Source organism: Strigops habroptila, chromosome 2 (genome assembly GCF_004027225.2).
Source record: "Strigops habroptila isolate Jane chromosome 2, bStrHab1.2.pri, whole genome shotgun sequence".
Taxonomy (NCBI): Eukaryota; Metazoa; Chordata; class Aves; order Psittaciformes; family Psittacidae; genus Strigops; species Strigops habroptila.
This window is the reverse complement of record NC_044278.2, coordinates 102,694,188-102,717,288: the sequence shown is the minus strand read 5'-3', so window position 1 is coordinate 102,717,288 and position 23,101 is coordinate 102,694,188. Positions and strand designations below refer to the sequence as shown.

The 23,101-nt window shown below is 40.9% G+C and overlaps 1 protein-coding gene and 1 long non-coding RNA gene across 5 annotated transcripts in view; both read right to left on the bottom strand.

The window, feature by feature from the left end:
- USP12 (ubiquitin specific peptidase 12) overlaps positions 1–8,693 on the bottom strand; it is a 38,770-nt gene extending 30,077 nt beyond the window's left edge. For both annotated transcript variants that reach the window (XR_003989948.1, XM_030475737.1), the window contains exon 1: positions 8,368–8,693. Coding sequence is in view for 1 of the 2 variants with exons in the window: in XM_030475737.1 (XP_030331597.1) it covers positions 8,368–8,415 (48 nt within the window). In the remaining variant the exon portion in view is untranslated. The remainder of the gene's footprint in view (positions 1–8,367) is intronic.
- A 4,285-nt stretch (positions 8,694–12,978) lies between these two features.
- Positions 12,979–22,920, bottom strand: LOC115603661. 3 transcript variants are annotated; one of them, XR_003989950.1, is made up of 3 exons: positions 20,969–22,920; positions 15,849–16,584; positions 12,979–14,047 (listed from the first exon to the last, which is right to left on the bottom strand). It is a non-coding gene; the product is annotated as an uncharacterized LOC115603661 (long non-coding RNA). The 3 variants fall into 3 exon arrangements; XR_003989951.1 differs by having other exon boundaries at positions 13,380–16,349; positions 16,453–16,584; XR_003989949.1 differs by having other exon boundaries at positions 13,380–16,584; positions 20,969–21,050; positions 21,693–22,920.
- Positions 22,921–23,101: the final 181 nt, after the last annotated feature.

Sequence of the window (23,101 nt, the reverse complement as noted above, 5' to 3'; positions counted from 1 at the left end):
TACTAATGAAGGGGTAAGAATCCATGTTTACTGTTGAAGGCCCTTAATTAAGTTTCTTAACTTTTATTTTCAAAAGAGCTTGGGTTTTCTATAAATTAATACATGTAACATTAACCAAATGAGTGTTTTATTTCAGTTTAGTGGGATCAAAGCTCAGAAAACTCAGTGGGAGATGAAAGTGTAGTACTTTTTATTTAAGTACAGTTGAATTTTCCTGATTTTCAAGTTTTACAGATACTGATTCTCACAAAGCTCTAAAATAAACTAAACCCCTGATATTGTACATTTAAATGGAAAGAGGGAGAAAAAAATATAAAGTGCAGACATATGATGGGCTTTTTTATTTGTTTAGTTTTTCACTTGCTAATGCAGTAATATCCTTAAATGCCATTTCCATTTTACTATTTCCTTTTCTCACTACCTCAGAAGTCACACTGTTGTGGTGCTACATGTGAAACTAGTATCTGAGACACACTAACAGCTAACATATGAATAAGCTAACTGAAGCCAATCTGTAAAGCAAATCAGTTGGTGCTTGTGATCTGACATACAGGCTTTGGGTTTCAGAGGGGTTTTGCCAGATTAGTTCTAGGCTGGCTCTGTGACTGAACACCCAGCTCAGCTGAACTACATTGCTTGATTTGGTTTCCTCCAAAAGCAATCTGATTTGTGCATGTTAAGACCACTCCAAGATGCAGGCCAAAGTATGGCAAATTGGGATGCTTGGGAGAATCACTTCAGAGTTGCGCACACCTTTATCTGAACCAAAACACTAACAAAAATGCATCTGGCACTTATCTAAAGAGAACAAAAAAAAAAAAAGAAAAAAGAAAAAAAGCCAACCTATATAAAAAAACTGCCTAAAAACATGCCAGCCAGCAAGCAAACAATCGCAGTTTGTTATCATCCAACCTAGTAGGCAGCATTTCTCTTACAAAGACTTGATTCATAATGAGCCTAATGTGCTTTGAAGATTACACTGGTGTTAGTCTTACTGGGCTGGGATGGGGGGGTTGATCTATCCCTTTCTAGAATAAATATCAGTTGGTAACCTGGTGGGTCATCTTTGCAATAGTTTGCTGTAACAGCTTTATCCTCCAGCTTTATCGAGTTGTAAATTTCCTGAGTAAAACAAAAAATTTCACCTTGAAATTTCTTACCTCAAAACTTAGATTTATTGTGAAAATTCTGAAGATGCATTTCTCCCTTCACACATGCACTATGCTAGATCCTTCCCTACAGTGCTCTCCATCTCCTTCAAGAAGCAAGGAAAAATAAAGACAAAAGGTGACTCATATAACTGAACCATGTTGCATAAGAATATGTAAGTCCAATTTTTTTAAACATAACCTTATCTATAGTTGAGTGAACAATCACAAAAACTAATGCTACAAAACAGAACTTTTATTCTTCCTATGACAGAATGGTATTAGAAGTAAAAGGGAAACTTGGTAACCAGGAATAGCAATGTTTTCCTGAACAAGAATAAAACATTACAAGCATAAAATTAATCAGTTATAATAAAAAACCCTCAGTGTAGAAGCACTCATTTACTGGTGCTTTTGCTTTTTTTTTTTTTGCCGTGTACTAGAAAACTCTTCCTTGTCTGTGCCACTAGTGAAGGTATCCAGAATTTCCTAGCCTACACTAATTAATGCACTGTGACTGATGGAATCTGTTAAAAAAGAAATACATATTTCTACTCTTCCAGTTATGTTTTATCAGAAAATGTGAATTCATACTTTTCCATGTATTTATACAAATCGTGATTAAGAGCAAATGGAATAGCTACATTAAATGGGTTTATATATGTTGTTTCAACTGCAGCCAAAATGGAAATGCATTTATTTTGATACTGCTTCTAGCCCAGGAAGCAGAAGTGAAATATGCTGAGTGGGATTCAATAGTCCTCATTGTTCACTTATTTGCAAAAGAACATGTGTTAGTTATACACAACTTGATAATTTAACTATGAAATATTTGGATAGTTTTAGTTCATATTTTTAAAATACTTAAGAAAATAACACTATTTGTAACTAATTTGTTTAAGACATAGTCCTGTATATTCTAATCATGTGCAGCTAAGACAAAAGGGGTTTTATTGAGTACAAAAAAGTAAACAACTCTGCCTGGGCAAGGAAAATGTTATCATAGCACAAAATCGCCTCCTCTTCACATTTGGTATATCTACCAAACCCATCTTTTTGAGCCCCACTGAACATACACAACACATTTTCCTTCACAGCAACTACGTATAGTCATACTTTCTTCTGTTTTGAATACTGAAGTCAAAGATAAATTACTCTAACCTATGAAGCTGACGCAAGAATCAGGGCTCTGGGTTTGGCTCTTCTGTGGAATGGATATTCCAAACACGAAAAGATGCAGTGATCCTTCTACAGTTCAGTACTACCCTCAATACAGAATAAAATCTTATTCCTAAAAACTAAAATACTGGCAACAAGTCATATTTATACTGTGTAATTCCAGAAAATTCCTGGGTTGATGCTGTTTATGATATCAGGTACCTTTGCTTCAATTTCCTCCAATCAGATGGATTTTCAATAGCATCAGTGCAACTCTTCTCATAACAACACTCATTAAGTGGGGTCCCAAAAGATCAGAACTATTACCTTCAAAGACTTTTAGTTAAAGGTTGAATTACACTAGCAGACAAGATAGGAGACTGTGAGATGTATTTAAAAGAGAATCTGATCTTAGAAATCTTTTACTGCCTAAAAAGTACAGTTAGTTATAAGCATTATATTAATCTTTTGGAAAAATCAGACTTACCTAATCACCCAAAATGTGGGGGAGGGTGGGGAACAACACATTTGCTCAACTGCTTTCGTTGATAAACTGCACACTGTGATGTGTCTCACATGCTTTTTTAACCCACATAATTCCTGTTTCATAAAAACAAGTATGTTGCTTTTATAATTTCCCATTTCAGTGGAATTATAAAAAGAATTTGAGTTGATGAAAAACAGTAAAAAATGTCTCCCAGTTCTGGTCTACTTATGTTAATACGCCATTCTGGTTCTACACTACAAAAATATCTAATTTTTATTTTTTTTCCTCAACTTAAAGATCAGATATACCTTATTGAATAAATTGTTTGTTAAAAGTATTTAACCTTAGCAAACTTCCTATGCTAGAAAAACAGAAATTATGCCCCATACAGGGCCTTTATACACTTCTTTCCTTTAACAAATGTGAAACAGAAGAGTAGGCATTATCAGAGATATCCTTTTACCAGATTTTTACAGATCGTTCCTAGAAGTTTAAATGCAAATTAGTTGTTTCAGTAGTTTAAAAAGTAAGTATAATGAGTATTAAATGAACAATCTAAATATTCAAGCTTTGTCTAGTAATAGGATCGGTTATTCCCTCCAACACAGCTAAAAATTCTGTCAGCAAGACTAGAGCCCAAGTCTGTATTTCATTGTTTCTTCGTGCTTAGAACTTGCAAGATGAATATATGTATACAAACAGGTAAAAAAGAAAAGGGAACATTTATATGATTGACATTTTCCAATTAAGTAATATGCCAACTAAATAATTATCTGTGCTGGTATAAATATTGCTTTACAGCAATACAACTTCATGAGTTTTTCTGTGTCTCATATTTGACATTTGCTTTATACTAATTTAGAGTCAAAATCAGTTTCACGTAAATTTAAAACAATTTTGTCTAATTAGTATACTAAGCAGTGTCACAGACACAGTATTTTAAAGAGCAAATGTACAGACTCATCTTTTATTACCATAGTGTAGCATGCTACATCTAGAAAAATGATGATGACTTGAATCTTTGGGTCATATTTATCAGGAAATATTCTCCTGATAAGAACTCCAACAGATGAGTGAACCTCCCTACTGTGGTTTAAGCTCCTACCCAACTGTCCAACAAATACTTCTCCAAAATGTAATGAGCTTGCAACAGAATCACCATAGAAGAACACGTGCCTGAACACTCCAGTCTGTGTCTCAAAGAAGATTCAGGTCATGGTGCCAGAGTGAAATGCAGTGGCTGAGACACAGCACATGTTCCTTCTTGCCAACCCTGCTACATGAGCAAGTCAGACAGCTGGATGAAGGAATACCATAACACTGCTATTTTCTCTGTGCTACTTTAGTCCTCTCCTCCTCTGCTTTCTTTTCTATCACCAGTTCATTTTGAAGGTATGTTTTCACACTTTTCTTTCATTGCTGTAACTTTCAATTCTCACTTCTTCCAGCACAAGTCTTCTGTACACTTTCCTGTGGAATCTATTAACCTTATTATCAATTAATGTTTAAGTATTGTAATTTGCGCTTCAGAAGAGACAGTGCAATTAGAGGGCACAGGAATGAGTACATCATAGCCATTTCTGGCTGACTGCAGACTCTGGCAAACATCAATTTACATTAAGTGCAGATTTCACAATCAGGTTTGAAAACCCTATTGTAAACACAGAATTCCTCAAGCAGCAATGAAGTCCATGTATGTTTACCTATCTCACTGTTAGTTATTAAATTTTCCTACAATTCAGTGTTTTTATAAAGCCTCTCTGCTATGACATCCAAGGTAGGTGCACTGCAGCCCTCTCTCAACTGGGCACTTTCAGGGTCTATTTCCTCTAAGCTGCTTTCTCCCACCCCCCCAATGTGCTTGTTTGAACTTAAGTACCTCCAAGACCTCTAAATCCTTGTCAAATGTGACTGAAATGGGCAAAAGGATACTGGTGACAGTACCCTTAGACAGGAGACAGGCGGGAAAAGGACGATAGCCAGCCATTCAGAGTGACTCCACAAAAACAAAATAAAAATTTGAGTTATAAGATATGCACAGACTTCTCATGCAGAACACACAGTTACACCATACAATCTAGCTACAAACTATGGATGCGATGCCCATGTTGTCCATGAAGACACTCAGTGACACTGGCCCTGTAAATAAGATGCTAACCTAGCAGACAGAGAAGGGAACATGTAGACAAATACCTGAAATATGAAGAAAAGATTTTCACATCTAATGCTACAGCTTCTAGATTAGCATCATTTTTAAATTTCATTAAAGTTTTTCAGGTTGTACAGCTTCTAGATTAGCATCATATTTAAATTTCATTAAAGTTTTTCAGGTTGTGCTAACATAATCAACCAGTTTCTAGAAGAAACACTGAAAAACAAGTACTACTCTCACTACAACTTCCTTCTGCCTGTCTGAGACTGACATTTTTGTAGCTTTTTGTAGCTTTTAAGCTACAAAGATAATTTCTATCATCTTCTCTTTCCTTCAGCTGCTATAAGATTTAATACCTTTCAACTGCTGGCAATTTTTTGTTAGATTCTAGACAACAGAAGCAAAAGTCAGAAGTATTAGATTCAATATCTATTTTATGGTGAGTGTAGCTCGGGGCACATCTTCATTGCAGTTAGCATGGGTTACTTTACCACTTCTTAGCCATGCATAAAAATGCCATATAATTGAGTCAGGTAAGACTCTGACTGCAGTTTAATGCATGGATGAGGGTAAAAGACCAAGTTCTACTTCTACTACAGGACATGAAAAAAAAAAGGCCCCACACTGTTAACCTCATCCATTTGCAACAAGAACACTGGCTAAACCACTCAAGGGCAAAGGAATTTTCCAGTGCTTTTCCACAATGTCCAGCCTTGTAATTGAGACTTGCTACAGCACAGGAACCATGTGAGTGGTAATGTAGAGCAAAGGAAGCTCAAAGAGAATACAGCACTAGGAGACAGTATGACAGGAAGAGCTCTGCCATCACTGGTATGAACATTGGACTATAGACCAATGAACTAAGCATACAAAAACATACAAAAGAATCGACTCTTTGTAGGCAGAATGTGCTCTTATAAGATCATCTCAAAAGGCACTGTGGCTAACAAACTAAAATTGCTGAGTATCACTCTTCACTGTACCCACACAACCTGCCAGTATCGTAAAATGCCATATATTGCTTTCTAATATTCAGATCTTGAATAAGGATAAGACGCATAAAAAGTGAGTCAGCAGAAGTGAAACTTGAATTTGGATACAAAAATGGAAGTCGTGAAACGCAGGACTGCAATCGAAGAGCTTCTTCAACACAGTTCCAGACTGCTCGGTTACAGATTGTAAGTGTACGTGCGCGTTAGGTTTGAGTAGGCACAAACTGTCTCTGACAAAAATTGCCTGTTACTGGTTTTGTACTAAGCAAATACAAGAGAAGAAGCAACAGCCTGAAAGTTCTTGTAAGAGGCATGGGGAGGGGCAAGAAAAACTTGTAAGAATTTTTAAGAAGTTGGCAGTTTATCAAACAGTGTGTTGACACAAAGAGGAATTGCCAGGAAAAAAAACACAGTATTACTCAGCAATTATATTCCTTTTTGGTTTTGCAAGACATATGCTTAAACATGAGTATATGACTCTTGTTAAAATTAAATAGATTTGCCTGACGATAACCACATTGGTCTAAACAACTCCATAGTAAATACCAAGTGCTTCTTCACACTACCTTTATGGAACTCTTTTTAAGCACAATCTTATGCTATCTATTAAGTGTGAAAGAACTTTTAAAGCAAGTATCCTATGCTAGCTGTCCCACCTCACAGTACTATTCAAGATCATGCATCAGAAAGGCACAGACAAAACCTTATGCCTGGAATTTATCCACCTCAGTGCACATGATTATGATTGGACAGATAATACCTAATTGCCATCAGAATTTCAGCTTGATGGATACAGGCACTTTAGTTAATCAGATGATTTTTAGTTGAAAAAGTTGGTTCAGGATTGACCTAAATGTCAATGACATAATGTAATTTCTAATTACCATACATACAGAATAATCTTAAACTAGCTGTTTGGCCAGTCCACAAATACAACTTCTATGCTGTCCAGAGCAGAAAAGTGGGCCTTTTCTTTCAGTGGGCCTAATCAAGGGCCAGCACTGGATTTATACTGATGCTAGTGGTCCACTGTGGGTGAGAAGATGTTAGCTAGAATTGCAATAAAACGAGATTGTCCTAGCTCGAGGGCCAATCACACTGACTCCTCAACAGTCTAACCTAAAACCCAACCACTTCAGAGAATGAAAACTCCTGAAGTACATTGTCTATGTCCTACAACATTTGGCCATATAAAGATGTTGGTATACAGATCACGAATTCAAGAAGTCAGACTTTTCAAGTCCAAATGAAAGGATGTGATCTCCCATGTGACAGAAAACCACAGCTCCAGCTGATCAACAACAACCTGAGCAATCTCACCGCACGGGCTTACAGATGTTCATTGAAAGTTCGCATGAGCCACCTCTGAAGCACCTGCTTGAGACACTAAAGCCTCTTTGCAGCAAGATTTATGAAAACCATAAATCAGTTTCCAATAATATAAAATGTGAGCATTTTCCAATTGATGTTATGAGACGCTATAATCCCAATTCAGCAAATTAAAAAACTAGATGACAGAGTGCGTCTAGTTTTAACCCTTAAGCATCTGTTCCCCTCCCTCACAGGAAGATTTGAGAACAAGAACTTTCATTTGGCCATGTAATAGGTAGAAAACAGCACAAATTCAAGATCCTCAGCTATGAACCATCGATACATCTCTTCCATGACAAGCAGTAGTAACTTCTACTGACTAAGGAATATTTCCTTCCTTAAATTCAGCATTCCACCACCAGTGAATCCAGCCCTCTTTAAAAAAACCTGGAGAGAGCCTTATCACATCTGCTTATAGCTCTAATTTCGAGAGAGAGTGTAATGAAAGAGCGATCGCCGGAGGAAGCCTCCTATCAGGACGTGGATCGATGCGAACAAGTCCAATTACAGGCAGCGCGCTCGGCTGAGCAGATCACGCGGGGTGCGAGCACTTTTCCGGGTAATCCGAGCAGCACCCGCCTGCCCACGGGCACAGCCCCGCCGCAGGAGCGAGGTACTAGGGGAGAGGGGACAGTTACCGACTGCATCGGGAGAACGGGAAACCCTACGCTAGGAACAACACACCTGCAACAAGGCACCCCGAACTCGAGGCAGTGCCCCCTCGCTTTCTCGGCTCTCGGCACACTTCGGGGAAGAGCTGCGCTCAGTAACCCCGCACTCCTCTCTGTCCCGTTCGCAGACAGGATTCCCTCCGGCCCCCAGCCCAACCCGATCCCATCAGCGTCTGCATCACGGTTGAGCCTCCCAAAGCCGATTAACCCCGCTCCGCTTCCCATTCCCACCCACGGCCACAGCCGCCTCCCCGCCGCCCCGTTCCCGCGCTCCGCAGCACCCACCCGCCCGCCGGCAAACCCAGCCTCCGCACAGCCCTTCCCACCCGCGGGCAGCCGGCAGCGGGCCGCCCCGGCCCCTCGCTCACTCGCTCACTCACTCACTCACCATGGTACAGATGGAGGCGATTTTGGAGACTGTCATTAGGATTTCCATCCGCCCAGCGCCATCTTCCGCCCAATCACAGCGCCGAGCCGAGCGGAGCCGGGCTGTGCCGGGCGGGAGCAGGAGGGGAAGGGAACAGAAGGAAAGGGAAGGGAAGGCAAAGCGACGGGGTGGGGGGGGCAGCGCCCTCCACGGGGCGCGCGCGGCCCCAACGGCCCCAACGGCCCCAACGTCCGGGCGCGCGGGTCCCGGCCGGCGCCACCGAGGCTCACTCCCCTCCACCCCGCCTGCCGCCCGGCCCCAGCGCCGCCGGGTCACCGGCCGCCTCCCGCCCGCCCCTCCAGCCGCGGCACCGCCCCGGGGCTCGCCACGCCCCCTCGGCGCCTCCCGCGGCGCCGGGCGCGACCGGGCGGGCATGCGCGGAGCCGAGGGGCGGGGCGGGGGCGCGCCGAGGGCCGTTAGAACGGGAGGGTACACGGGCTGCCTCAGCCGGGCCGTCGCACCCCAATATGGCGGGGGGAGGCGGGCGGGCTGCTCCCGGTGCTCAGGCGTTGCTTTCCTTCTTACTGACTTCTGTGGCCCTGGGGCTGAGATCTAACGGGCGGGCGGTGGAAGAGGGAGGCTGGGAGCTGGGGTTGGTGGGTGCTTCCTCAGCGCAAGTGCTGAGCTGCTTCCAGGGAAGGAGTTCCCTTGTGGACCGGAGAGGTGAGGAGAGTGAACAGGCATAACTCGCAGTTAAAGAATAAAGGCAAATTAGGAAGTAGAAAACTTTTACCTACTATCGATGGCAAGCTCACTTCAAAGAGACTTCTTGCATCCAAACAGGGGTTGTCTTGTCAAAGCCCTGGGGTCCCTCGCAGGAAGCAGGGGACATGAAGAGGCACACAGCACCTGTTGAATGCTTCATTTTCTCAGTTCCTCTCTAGGTGACCAACTCTTCGGTTTCTGTGGGTCTGGGATTTGCATGCCCGAGTCCCAGAGATCTTGGATGGTAAAAGTGATCTGTAGAGTTGTCATTTGTATCAGTCACTTGAGGTGTCTGCTTGGGAAGGAGGTGAATCATCCAGATGTGCCTGTTTGTCTGCAGACTAACAGAAATCTGGGTGAGTCGTTCTAGATGTTGCTATCTGCATTAAAGAAGCATAAAGCTGGCTAAGATACATTCCCACTGCCTCTTTTTCATGTATGGGAAACATCTTGCAGATGAAAATGTGTTATTATTAAGAATAACGTTAATGCACATAAGGCCTTGGATTATAAATGCATCCTTTCACTGCAAAAAAGATATTTTAATGTCTTTAATGTCAAATGATGATACTTTCTATCATCTTCAGAAGTAAACATTTTTTAGCGACTAAACTAATGGAAATACTAATTTTTACTTCAGCTGAAACATAAAGAACATGACTTCAGGAGTCTTGTAACTGAACTCTATTGCAACCTGATGTGTCCTCAAGCAATTCCTTTACATAATATCTGTGGTCTAGAAGTGTGTATTTCAAAAGTATAGTATTTCAGAAAACGAATGCCTCTTGGATGACTACATTCAGAAGCTGTTGCCACAGAAACCATGGGGGAGGACAGCATCAGGGAAATGAGAATAGAAACAAAAGAACTGGATTGGACACTTACATGCAAAAAAAGCAAGAACGGGTATTTGGCCAGCTGAAAGTGTCAAAGCTTCAGATATCCAGCAGTTCATCTGCTGAAATACAATGCTGCCAAATACATCCGCAGTACAATTCCTTACAGTATTAAGCAAACATACCACTCCTGTACAATCCAGAGTGGACAAAGTTGTCGGAAAATGACACCAGGAAAACACGACAGCATGCTGTCTCTCCAGAGCAAAAACACAAAAAGCAATTGCACTACTGCAGAAGCTTACACGGTTATCTGGGAGATAATTCAGTTTGGAACCAATTATGCGGCACCAAGTGGAACTGCACAGGCCATAGACAACTGCAGGAACCTAGAAAGGCATTCAAATTGAAAGTCGGAGACTGCCTTCAATTTTCTTCCTGCCCACAGATTAGAGAAGGAAGGCAAAATACACTTGGTGTGAAGTGCTCTTTCTGTCTGTAGTTCCAAGAGAAAAATTAGACACTGTGTAGTATCAGACCACATTTCAAAGAGAGTGGGGGATGTAGGGCTATGCTGGCCTATATCTGCCAGGTGTGGGCTAATCATGGCTGGAGACAGAGCAGAGCAGCTGGAAGACGCTAAACTAGTAACATAGAGTGAGGCTGATTTTTTTCTACAATGCCATGTAAACTGAGGTGCTGTGTTAGGAGCAAACTGAACTCTCACCGCATAGAACAAAGGGAGATACAGAAACTTGCTATACTATTTACCATAAAAATGAGGTAAAATATGAGCAAATGAGTAAGAGAATTGGAAATTATCACTTAATTGTCATCATTAAGCCCCTTAGGGGGATTGGAATTATGCACAAATTAAGTATGCCAGTTATTTGCCCAGATAAGCAAACATAGGGTGGGTAAACCAGGATTGTGCATGTGTTTGTATATGCTTGAGGAGGCATAGCTTTGAAAACAGAGTGACTGTAATGCATCTAGATCAGCATAGTAACTAACCCTGTCTGAGAAAACATATCAGTGAGGTCTTGTGTCACTGGGGAGAGACAAGATCCACCTGACAAAATGCAACAAGAGCATCTTTGCCTGCTGGCCAGCCAACCTGGTGAGGTTGGCTTTAACTAGGAACAAGGAAGTCTCTTGATCACAGACCCCAGATTTTGGGTGAGTTTCAGCCTGCTACAACACAACACACTGGAATGCAAGCAGTCAAAGAGCTTTTGAAAAACATCATGGATAACTTCCTGATACCGGCTGAGCCAACCGGGGGTGATTCACAGCTGGATCTGTTCTTCACCAACAAGGAAGAACTGAAGGATGTAATAATCAACGGCTTGGCTATAAGAGCCTTGGCTGTAGTGACTGAGGAATGGAGTTCATGATCCTGTGGGGGCAGAAGGAGAGCGGCAGACTACAGAACCTGGTTTTAGGGGAACAGTTTATTCAGGAAACTGGTAGGTGGGATCCACTGAACAGCAGCTCCAAAGGGTACAGTTGCTCAGGAAAGCTGGCAGGAGAGTGCAAGCATCTTAATACAGAGAAAAAGAAATAGATGTGTTAGTATTTTCAGCAATGAGAAAGCAAAAATCATGTACTGTGAAGAAAAAGAGTGGTTAAATGGGAAATTAATTTGAAGCTGGGGTTATCGTGAGATCTGTATTGTTTAGTAAATTAATCCCATTCAGATACAGTGTGTTTTAATATAGGCATCAGTAGAGTTAAAAATAGAGTGAACAGGTCATGTCTGCAGAGATGGGGATGACAGCAAAAATTAATTTCCAGTCTAGTGCTACAGTATGAGCAAATAGTGGAATCCTTGACTATGTAACCAGCAATGTGGCAAGTAAAAAGAGACATTATTTTCCTTCTACCTGTGGCATTGAGGAGATTCTTGTGGTAATACTGCACTAGCCTCTAGTGTCCTTGTCAAAAGAATGCCGAGAAGTTATTTGAGGCTAGAGAAGATTCTTTGCATGGGAAGACTTAAAGTGCACAATCTGTTTGGCTTATCAAAAAGATGACTGGAAGGTGGCTACAGTGATTTCTAATCTTTCACAGTAAAAGGCATAACAAGAAAAATACCTATAAACTGAAATCAGACAATTTCAAATTAGAAATTTTGCACAATTTTTCACAGTGAAAGACATTAATGGTTGGAATATGCTGCCAAGAGAAATGGCCCAACCTGAGGGGCCATATCTCCTGAGGACTTTGGTTAAAGAGTAGATGCTTTTCTCTCATAAGTACATTAGTTGATCAGATAGAATTAATTCCCTGCCCTGAAAGTCTCTTAGTGTGTAATAGTGTGTAATAGTTGTTATTACACACTATTTGAATTACCATAACACCTAGAAACACAAGTCAAGAGGCCAAATTGCTTCACCTCCTTAGTCGCTACATAAGACTTTAGGAGAAAACCCCATTCTATCTTCTGAAAAACACTCCAAATGTACAGAGGCATCAATAGACACAGAGGAGCAAAGAGAAAAATACAGTAAGTGTAAGCTGCTGCTGCTCACCCTGTGCCTCTCCTTGTTTCATAATCTTGTGGTTTGGCAGGCACCCAGTATACTCCAGGGTGTGTGGGTAGGCTGGCTTTAGAAATTGAAAAGTAGGCATGGTACAGGTGTGTTTGTGCCTGTGTCATCTATCTGTGACTACAGATGGTTTTGCTGAGTCTGGGGCATGTCAGGTTTTTATTTATGTTGCTTGATGACAGAATGGGTCCCATGAATCTGTTTACCCCCCCCACTAACCAGTCAAACCACCAACTTGGTTGGACTGTTGCTGCAGGATCTGAATGCAGGCATATCACATCTGGTTGGACTAGTATACAGCATGACTGCAAGGACAGTGCTCTAATCATAGGACCACAGGGTAATTCAAGTTGGACAGGACCTCTGGACGTCTCTAGTCCAATCTTCTGCTCATAGCAGAGTCGGGTCTGAGGTCAGAACAAGTTGCTTTGTGTATAGGTATCTCTTGTTCTGGAAACTCTTAAATTTGGATCCAGACATAAAGTGGGGAGGGGGGGGGAGGAAGGGGGAAGAAGGAAAGGGAGGAGACAGGAGAGGAGGGGTATGGGTTCTTGCAAGAAAACCATCTGAATTCCCCATCTATTTTTATTGACACATGACCCAGTGAAGGTCATCCACCATTCTCACAATAGATTAACCAGCCTTGCTATGGATATGCACCTTACTTTGTGGGCAGCAGGTGTTGCAGGATTTGTGCTATGCAGTAATAGAGAGTATGATATAAAAGAATTTTTCCTGAACTTGTATTTTATAATTCCAAGAAAACCTGAAGCTGCTTCAAACTATACAGAACTGGAATCTTAACACATTTATGGGGAACAGAAGAGACAAACAGGAAACATAGTTGGAAACTCATGTTATATCAAACCATCTGTGCTGATTGACAGATAGTTAAACATCTGTATTAGTAGATTAATCTTTGTAAATTATGCTGAGGGTACATTTTCAGAACAGTTGTACATGCTCTCTGGGTGTCGTGACAGGGGTGATGGTGGACTGACTGGATGTGGGAGGATCTGAGCAAGTAGTTAAATGAGTGATACATTTTATTCATAGGTTCAAAAGAAGAAATACAGTCTTAGTTGTAATCATAAGCAAGATATTAATAAATTATCATCAAACTATAAAACTATTAAAATTATGATCTGTAACTGTACAATAGTTGAATATTATTTCATTCTCTAGCACTTTTTATCAGTGAATCTCAGAATATTTTACAAAGAGGTGTGAGAAATAATCATTATTAAACCAAATCTGTAAACAGAATAAATTGGGTGAGAGTTCTCTGACAGGGTAGAATTTACTACTACTGACTTTTCCCTTACACTCATTTTGGAAGACCAAAGCTTTCTTCAGCAAGGGTGTTGGGTTTTGCTGGTTTGTGCCTTTTTTTTTTTCTAAGCAGAGGGTAGTGTTTGTTTCTTGCAGAGTTCACACACAGAGATATTCTGATACTTTCATTTTCACAGCTCAGCTGATAGCAGGCATCTTGCCATACATGTACAGTAGGAACAAGGAACCTGCTATTACACAAACAATTACCAGCATCTGAAAAGTTAAAAGAGAAAATACAAATTTAATACTACTATACTGAATACAAATTTCTACCAACAGCACTTAATATATACATCAGCTGGGATGTCCAATGATACTGTAAAGAATAAGAATTGTGTTGAATAAGAATTGTGTTAAATAAGGATTGTGTTGAAAATAACAGTAGAATTCTAAACTGTTATCCCTGTGTGAGTCTTTAGACTCCTAAAAGCAGATGGAATTCTAACTTAAAGTTACAGTTCTTAGAAAAAGAGTCCATTTATAAAAAGGTAATAACTCTTTCGAAAGATGTCATTTTCTACTGCAAAAGAAATGTGTACAGTTTGGGTCTCAGTGATCTCGATATGAAAGGACATGAGCTAGGTATGAAAAGAGTAACTGGGTGCTTTTTGACATTGTTCTGCAGAGAATCTTTTGGAGAACTAGGGCCACAGGTACATTTAGAAATAAGTTGGGGTTTTTTTAATATTGTAATGAAATAAATACCTTCAATAGTAGAAACTTTTATTTAAAAATTAATGGCTTTGATCCTTCACACAGGCACTAGGAAAACCATGATCTCAGCAACTCCAGTTTCTCCTTAGTATAAAAAACTCTGGAGTCAGTGACAGTGCTCTAACGCTAACTCGGAAAATCCATTACTAGACGTGAGAAGTGCAAGGCACTTCTTCAGTCCCTGTGTTCTTTACCAGAATACCATCAAAGCTTCCCACGGCAGTCAGCAAGACAGTATTTTCATGATCTGCGCAGCAATTCTCCAGAAGCAAAATTAGCTGTCATATAATAACAACACTGACGCACAATATGACAACAGGCAGCCTCCAGGTGAAGAGCCTTTGTATCATTACAGTCTCCCCCACTAATCAGTTTTCTACAGTACCAAGATATAAAGGAAGCTGAGGAGGAATATGTAAACCAGGAGGCAGATAGCTACACAGTGGAAAAAATTATCAATAGGGGAGAAAAAACACTGGAAACAGCTTTGTGGAGATAACACAATTGCTAAAGAGCATTTACTGTTAATAGCCTCTGTTTTTCATGACACTAACGGGTGGTTAATTATTTTTGTTTTAATTGAAACATGTCACAGCAATATTTTATGCTTCTGCTGATCTAAAGCTATTGTTCAAGTGCATGTTGCAATCAGTTCTCAAACAATGCTCACTCTGTCAGCAATACAGAAGTATAATGATTTTGATTTCTTCTCTTGGAAGATTTATACCCTTGAAAATGCAGTTACCCGCTGCACTTGCAGATGGTCAGTTAAATACTCCCATCTGGTTATATCTGGTTATGATTAGTTTTTTCTTAAAAAAAACCCAACCAAACAAAAAACCCAACAAAACCCCAAAACAGACAACAGACAACAGGTTACTGAATAAGCAGCAGAAGTAATAAAGCTCAGTTTCATACAGATTTGTGCCCTGCATCGCTATACTGCAGTAACCTAGGCATCACCTCTTTATCCCATATGGCCTCATTTCCTCCTTATATGTCCCCTATGATTTCATTTCCTCTTCTTCCCCTGCAACACATCTTATTGCCATTTGCCCTGTGTTTGTTTTTCCCTGTCTTGCCCCTTCACCTATACTTCCTCTCTCCCTTGGATAAGCTGTGGTTGCCTTGGAGCAGCACATATGCTATATTAGCTCACATTTTGCATTATTTTGCATATTCCATGAAGGACTCCACAGCATTTCACAAATACTAATGAATTGATCATTGAAAATAACCCTCCTCCATAAATAAGTGCTATTATTCCTATTAAACATATGGGAAAGTTGGTTTAGTTTACCCTTGGTTGGTCATAGCTTGGTCAAGTTTATCCTTTGTTTGTTCTCCATTTCACTTCGCCTTGGCTGACCATTAATTTGTTCTTTTCTGGCTGTGGTGTTTGTTCAGAACAGCTGTTGTTGTCTCACTGACAGGGGTTGTCAGAGCGTAGCCAACTCTCATTTCATCGCAAGCCTTGTGATATTTGATAGTTCCCTCGCAACCGCAGTTCCTTGGTTCAGGTGATGAGGATTACTTGAGAAATTCACATTTTGCTTATTATAACAAGTTTATGGCTCAGTAAGCCAGAAAACTGAAAAACATGATGGCAGGACTGAAAATGTTCAAAACAGGGTGAAAATAAAAGCAGATTTTTTTTATTATTTTTTTTTTTAATACAACTGTTTTAAAGCATCTGTACCTTGTGATGTTACGGGGTCTGTCTCAGCTGCATCATTTAAGATACTCGTATGTGTAAGACTGCAGGAGCTACAGACTTTCCCATTTTGGAAAGCTGGCTGGCCTGCAAAAAGCAAATCACTCAGTGAAGGCTGACATTTTCTGACCACAAACTCAAACTCTGCTAACGCACAGAGGAAAGAATATATAATTGGAATTATAATCACATGTGAAGTGCTTTAGTGCAGGGAGCAGTGGGCTTTTTCCTCCTGTAGTTTCTGTATTCCTTCCTTTTCTTTCACAAAGAGGCCATGAAGGCAGGATAGGGTTTTCTTCTAGCATCCAGAAGATCTGCAGAACTTGAATAAGACAATAATGTTTACTGAAAGATTGTTACAATCTGCTCAGTACTTGAGTTTGCAATAACTCTGGTTACTTCATGCATTATTAAAAAGATCATTTTGTAGCACTATTAAAATCATAAACATTCTACTTTGTCTTTATATATTCATACAGAAAAACAAATTTAATTTGGCATAGTTTGAAGATAAATTTAAATTTGTGCTTACTGGAATTCAGCTAACACTAAGTAGAAAACATTCCTTGAAATAAAACTATCAATATTTCATATAGCCCTTTCCTTCCAGCAAGGTTCTTTGCCATTTCATAAGCAATTAAAAACAATTATGTTAATAGCTCTGATTAGAACAATTAATAAGAAATGCAAATGGCTACCCCAGATGCCAATATGCTAATACAGTGCTATGGAGTGTTTATAGAATAGAGAATGATTCCACCCTTTTTAAACTACAGCACCTGATGTTGAGAATCGTTGGAATCGTCATAGACTCGAGACCATCTCTGGCACCTATGGATGTCTTTAATCCAATCCCCTGCTCGAGCTAGATCAGGTTGCCATGTTGAGTTTTAAATAGCTCCAAGGATATGAATTCCACCATCTCTCCGAGCAACCTGGTTGAAGTTTTGACCACTTTTACATTAAAAACATTTTTATTATTTTGAGTCAGAAATATCCCATGTTCTAATTTCTGTCCATTGCTTCTTGTCCTTCTACTGTGCACCCAAGAGGTGTCTGTCTCCATCTTCTCCTCGGCCTCCCATGAAAGAGTGGGAGAGAGAGAGAAGATTTCCTTCTCTGCCAGTTGAGCAAACCCAATTCTTCCAGCTTCTTGTATATTCCTGTGCTCCAACCCCATGACCGTATCAGTGGCTCTCCACTGGGCTTGCTCCGGTATATTCATGTCTTCTATGCCCTGAGGAGCCCAGGTCAGGATGCATACTCCAGATATAGTCTCACAAGTGCCAAATGGAGAAGAAGAATTCCTTGCCCTGCTGGCTAACCACTTGCTAATGCAGTCCTGGATGTAGCTGACTTTACAGCAAGGGCATATTGCTGTCATCCACCACAATCCCTTAGGTCCTTTTCAGCAAAGCCCCTTCCCGTGCAGCCAGCCCTCAGCCTGTCCTGTTGCGTGGAGTTATTCCAACCTGAGTGTAGGACTTTGTGCTTGTCTGTCCCAAACTTCAAGGTTCCTGCAGCTCATTTCTCCAGCCTGTCCCAGTCCCTCTCAATAGCAGCCCTGCCCTCCAAGGATCTGTCCGCTCCCAACAATTAGATGTCATCTGCAAACTCGCCTGAGAATTAGCACCAAAAAATTGTTTTGTAATATAGCTTCAGTGAGATTTCATCAGTTCAAACTCATTGTGCCATTACAATAAATTGTTCTTATATACTTTAGATCAGGTATCACATTTCAGCAGCAAAGCTTATGTTCACATCTACTTAAAGCTGAATCTCTTTGTCCTCTGAAGTTAAGCCAGTCTTGAAAGACCAATTGGCTTAGGTGAAGCTTCTGTTAAAGTTATACTTTATATTGAATAAAATAGTCACATGCTAGAAATCAGATAAGGAAAAGGTCAACTAAATCTGGCCCTTGCCAGCCTGCAGCTTTTCTTAGACTGTATTTGTTTCGGTTTGGCCAATTATTTTAAAGTGATTAAAGGCCAATTCTGTGCTGTTTATTCCTTATAGACAAAAGTTCTTTGAAGACACTTTGAGTTTTACCAGAGCAAAATCATCAATATGTAAGAACTGACCTTGTGCCACCGAAATCACTGAGGCCTGCCATTGCATGAGTGTTTAAGATTAAAAAGTTGTCTCCTAGTTCCCAGCTAGCAGCTTAAGGACAAGTACTGAAACATTTACAGCCAGCAAAAAACCCAAACAAGCAAAAAAATCAACCCCAGGAGCTTTATGTTTTGTGGATTGTGATAATTTCAGTAATAACAGGAAGCATCTCAGAAATAATGGGTACACATTAAGTAAGCTAACTGGGACTGTAGTGTACAAATCTGCTCACTGATACTCAAGAGAGATGTGTGGGAATGGGAGCAAATGCACAGAGCCTGCTGTGTCTGAAGGCTCCAAGAGCCTGGATTATTTAGTTTAGTAAAATGAAGGTGTAAAGGGGATATTCTTCTATGTAAATAATCACAGAAAAAGGGCAAGCATTATTGTTCTTCCAGCTAGAAGTACATGTAAGATCAGACATAAACAAAGAGAAAATAGCAGTAGGTTCCTAATCATTAAGCCAGTTATTTCTTCAACTGTAGTTAATAGCTCCCAAGAGGGCTAGCAAAGAGCTTAAGGGGGATTGTGAAAAAACAGATTTTTAAAAATATAGTTTAATGCTAATTCTATATTTATATTCAAAATGTTATCAAAAGAAAAGCCCCACAAAAATCCCCACCTTGTGCAGATTTACTGCTGGCAGCAGCTCAGTTCCTCCATGACAAAGGAGCAAAAAGTATCTGTAATTACCAGCTGTGTCAGCCAACGTGGCTAATCGCCTGTAGTGAAAACAGCTAAATGAACAGTGAGCTGATGCTGACAATGTGAGGAGTTGCTTTTGCCTAGCTCAATGGGTTGGACTCAGGGGAGGTTACACAGGGACAGGTGACCTCAAAAAGTGGTACCACAAGGAGTTTGAGAAAATGCCGCATTGAGGAATCCAGCTTCCTGAGAAGCCACTCCATGAGTAAGGGAGGAAAGGGATGTTAATTGCTTTTAAAATGAAGTTGGATAAATTGATTGTATTATTTGGTACCCATGAGAAGCTGGTCACAGTCACACAACAGCTTCCTTGGAAGATCCTGATGACATCTGCATGGTCAGTAACGCAGTATTCACTGATGTACATATATCAGTAGAATGCCATGTTACTCAAATAAGCAGCTGAATGACAGAACCTGTTCAGTATTTCAGATTTTCTGGGCAGTCAAGATAATGATGGAAAAAAAGACCATTTGTTTGGCTATAGTATCAATCTACCTGCATCTAGTAACAGTTTGAATTAATGTATATGTAACATCGGTGTAACAAAAACTTTCCCCCATGAGTGACTTGGTGGGCCCCATCACACTTCTTGGTCTATACAGTTTTTGCCTTTGCATTTCTCTCAAAAAACCGCTGTGTCTTTGAGAGAGGAATTTCCCATTCCTCTCTCCATGGAACGCCTCACTGGCAATGCAGCTCACTACAGCCAGTTGCAGAGGCACCTCTGCAATTCCACAGTGGGCCCGTTGAAGGAGTTTGTCCGTACAGCCAGTTTTGGAAGGCGAATTGTTGCTTAGACTCAACTTTTATTGATTTTAACTCCCATGAAACTAGGCTCAGGCTTATATTTACAGAATGGGTTTTGTGGATGAGGAGTTGGAAAAACAAAAATAAAATGTTGTTAGAGCCAGAATCATCAGGGAGCTAAAGAGTCCATGAAAGGGGACAGAAGCATGACTTTAAGATGCCACATAACTCAATTCCTTTGGAAAGAGCAAACAGTGGAACAAAAGGGTCAACTTAAGAGGTGACACAGATGACTTTGGTCATCAACTTTCTGATCAAAAGCACTTCTATGGACGGGGTAACCAATTAACTTCACAATCTTGATTTTCAATTTAGACTCTTCATTTTGCAGTATTATCACAAGAGCAACTGTAGATTTCAGTCTTCTTTAACACCTATTCTCAGTTATTCCTGTTAAAATTTTGCTCCAGTCCTAATTAGCTATCTTTTTTTCATGCAGTGAATGCATCATGTGAGACACAGGAGACCTACACCCTACTGAAGGGGAATATTCTTAATTTTTCACCTCAAAGCCCTTTACAAACTCTCATTAATTTAAATTCCTTCCACACCTCTGCTGAATAACCTAACACAAATGGAATGTCACACTCAAGATCTCTGTGTGTATCACTTGGTCCTCTGAGTGTAGGAGCGAGCCAGATCCTACTGTGCATTAAAATTTCAGTGAAGGATTCCTGACAACCCCATGTGCAGAATCATCATAGCACGTTTATTCTTCAGAGAGAGCTGTTGTCCAGATGCTGCAGAGAAGTGTCAGAAAAAAAATGGGGCTCTCCCAGAGAAGATACCAGAATCTTGACTGTGGGAGCCTGGGGACAGGAAATGTTTGGGGTTTATTTTTTTTTTGGCATGATACTTTCCACTCTGAAAAACAAAGTGATGTTTATCTAGTCCTCACTCCTCTGACTTCTAATGAGCCCTCCCTTTCAAGCTCCTTTCCCCAGCAACTTTTGAATCGCCTCCCACTGAAGCTGCTTTCCCTGTCTTGCTCTACCCCCAAGCCAGAGAGAGTGGGAGGAAAACACAGTCTACCATGGTGTAGTAGATTTCCAGAGCACATTAATGGGTGGAGCACCTACCTGGGACCTTCATGGGGTTTTAGATCTTCATGTTAAGATGGGCGTTGCCACTCGTGTTCACCCCAGTCTTGAGGATGTGTTTCTGAAAGAACCAAATGTGGTATCTGCTCTACAGCCTAGGAGAAACTGGAATCTGGATCTTAACAACCACAATTTGATAAAGAAAGGCCAGCTTAGCTTGGATTTCTGAGGGGATGCGGCAGGGCAGTAAGGGGAGCACCTGAAGTCTGGAATGTAGAGCTGCAGGTCTCCCCCATGTCTGCTTAGCTGCTAGCTCCGGCATGCAGACCAGAACTCACCCCACAACTTGTGCACCTTTATCTGCTGGAGACAGCCATTATTAAGAAATCCTTTTGTGAGCAATATACAAAGGCTCTGCAGCCTCTAAGTGCTCAGGAGGCCACAGTTTGGGGAAAGCGTGTATGAAATGTTGGTAGATAGGACAGACTGATGGACTTCTGGATCAGACCCAGACAGCATGCCCAGTGCCAACAAACTGTGAAACATAATTGTTTCTTTGCAATGTGGAGCTGAACAAGGACCCCAGAAAGTGCTAATCAAGGTCAATTTTATGAATAAAAACATTACTGAAATTCTGAATATGCCCGTCATGCGATTTATTCAGGAAAAAAAATGTAGCAAATCCTGAATGTCTTCCTTGGCCCCAAATAAAGGAAAGTTCAGTTAAGTTCACAGTTACTGCTCCCTTACAAATTACACTTACATGCTCTATACGTGGACAGGAGTTTCAACATGTGGAGTTTCTTCCCCTTTTCCTCCTGTTCCATGTGGAGATTTGCCCTCTATGTCAACCCCCGACAAGAGTAAGGTATTCAGCTCACTGAAAATGCCTATCTTCCTTTATTCAATAATGCCTTTTAGGATTTGGCTTCCTGTCTTTACTTAGCTTGATATCCTCCCTGAAATCTCTCTCTCTGTCGCCAATATGCTTCCCCGCTTAAGAGCTGTTCAGGCTCACAACTATCCTCATGCTTGGGGAAGTTTCATGGTACCTAGGCTGCATGCATATTAAATGATACGGATTTTCAATGTGTAGGTATCAGGTGCTGCAAATTCTAGAGTTTTCATGGTACAGAGCTGGAATACGGATATGTTTTTCTAAATCTACCACTTTACTCCAAGAGGTTTCATGTGGAGACAGGGCCTCTGTCTGTCATAACATGCCCTGCCAGCTAGCTATGCAGGCAGAACCTGATAGTGTATTTAGTCCTCCGTATCCATTCTTGCAATCCAAAAATATTAAACTAGCTTTAAAATGATGATAGAAAGGACTTAAGTTTTGCAAGACAACATTAGAATAACTGTGAAGTTAGTCAGAGGATCAAATATGTTTTTATACACAGCTTTAAGTAATCATCCCTCCCCTAAATTAAATAAGTGCTGCTTTCACTCAAAACAGAAATTCCTGTAGTAGAGTAACTTCTTGCCGAGACAGGTTTTGAACTGTCCCTGCGTGTTTAGCTCAGGGGAAGGAGGCCCTCGTTTGACTCACTCTCTGCAATCAGCTTCCCATGATGATTCCTGTCTGCTCGAATATTGACGATGCACAAACACAGTGAGTCACGCCATCAGCTCTGGAAGCTGCTTACCAGCCCGCTCCATTTTCAGGCACCACACAGCTGATGCAACCTGTGGCTGTATAAAGGCTCTTTGTTGAGAATCCATGCTTAATTTATCTTCATGGAACATCTGCCACACCAATTGGAGATGATGGCATTATAATAAGAAGAAACCCCATAACAATACGAAACCCTAAACCCGAGCAGCCTCTTGGCTTCTGCTGATGGCTTGCTTCTCCTACCATGCTTTCCTGTCCAGGACTACGTGGTCCCCAGTCAGGCAGCTGTGACAGATGCACAGTAGCAAAAGGCTCTCATAGACCCACAGACTGGTTTGAGTTGAACACTGCCAGGGATGGGGCATCCACAACTTCTCTGGGCAACCTGTGCCAGTGTCTCACCACCCTCACAGTAAAGATTTTCTTCCTTATACCTAATCTAAACCTACTTTCTTTCAGTTTGAAGCTATTTCTCCTTGTCCTATCATTACCTGCCCTTATAAAATGTCCCTCTCCAGCTTTCTTGTAGGCCCCCTTTAGGCACAGGAAGCTGC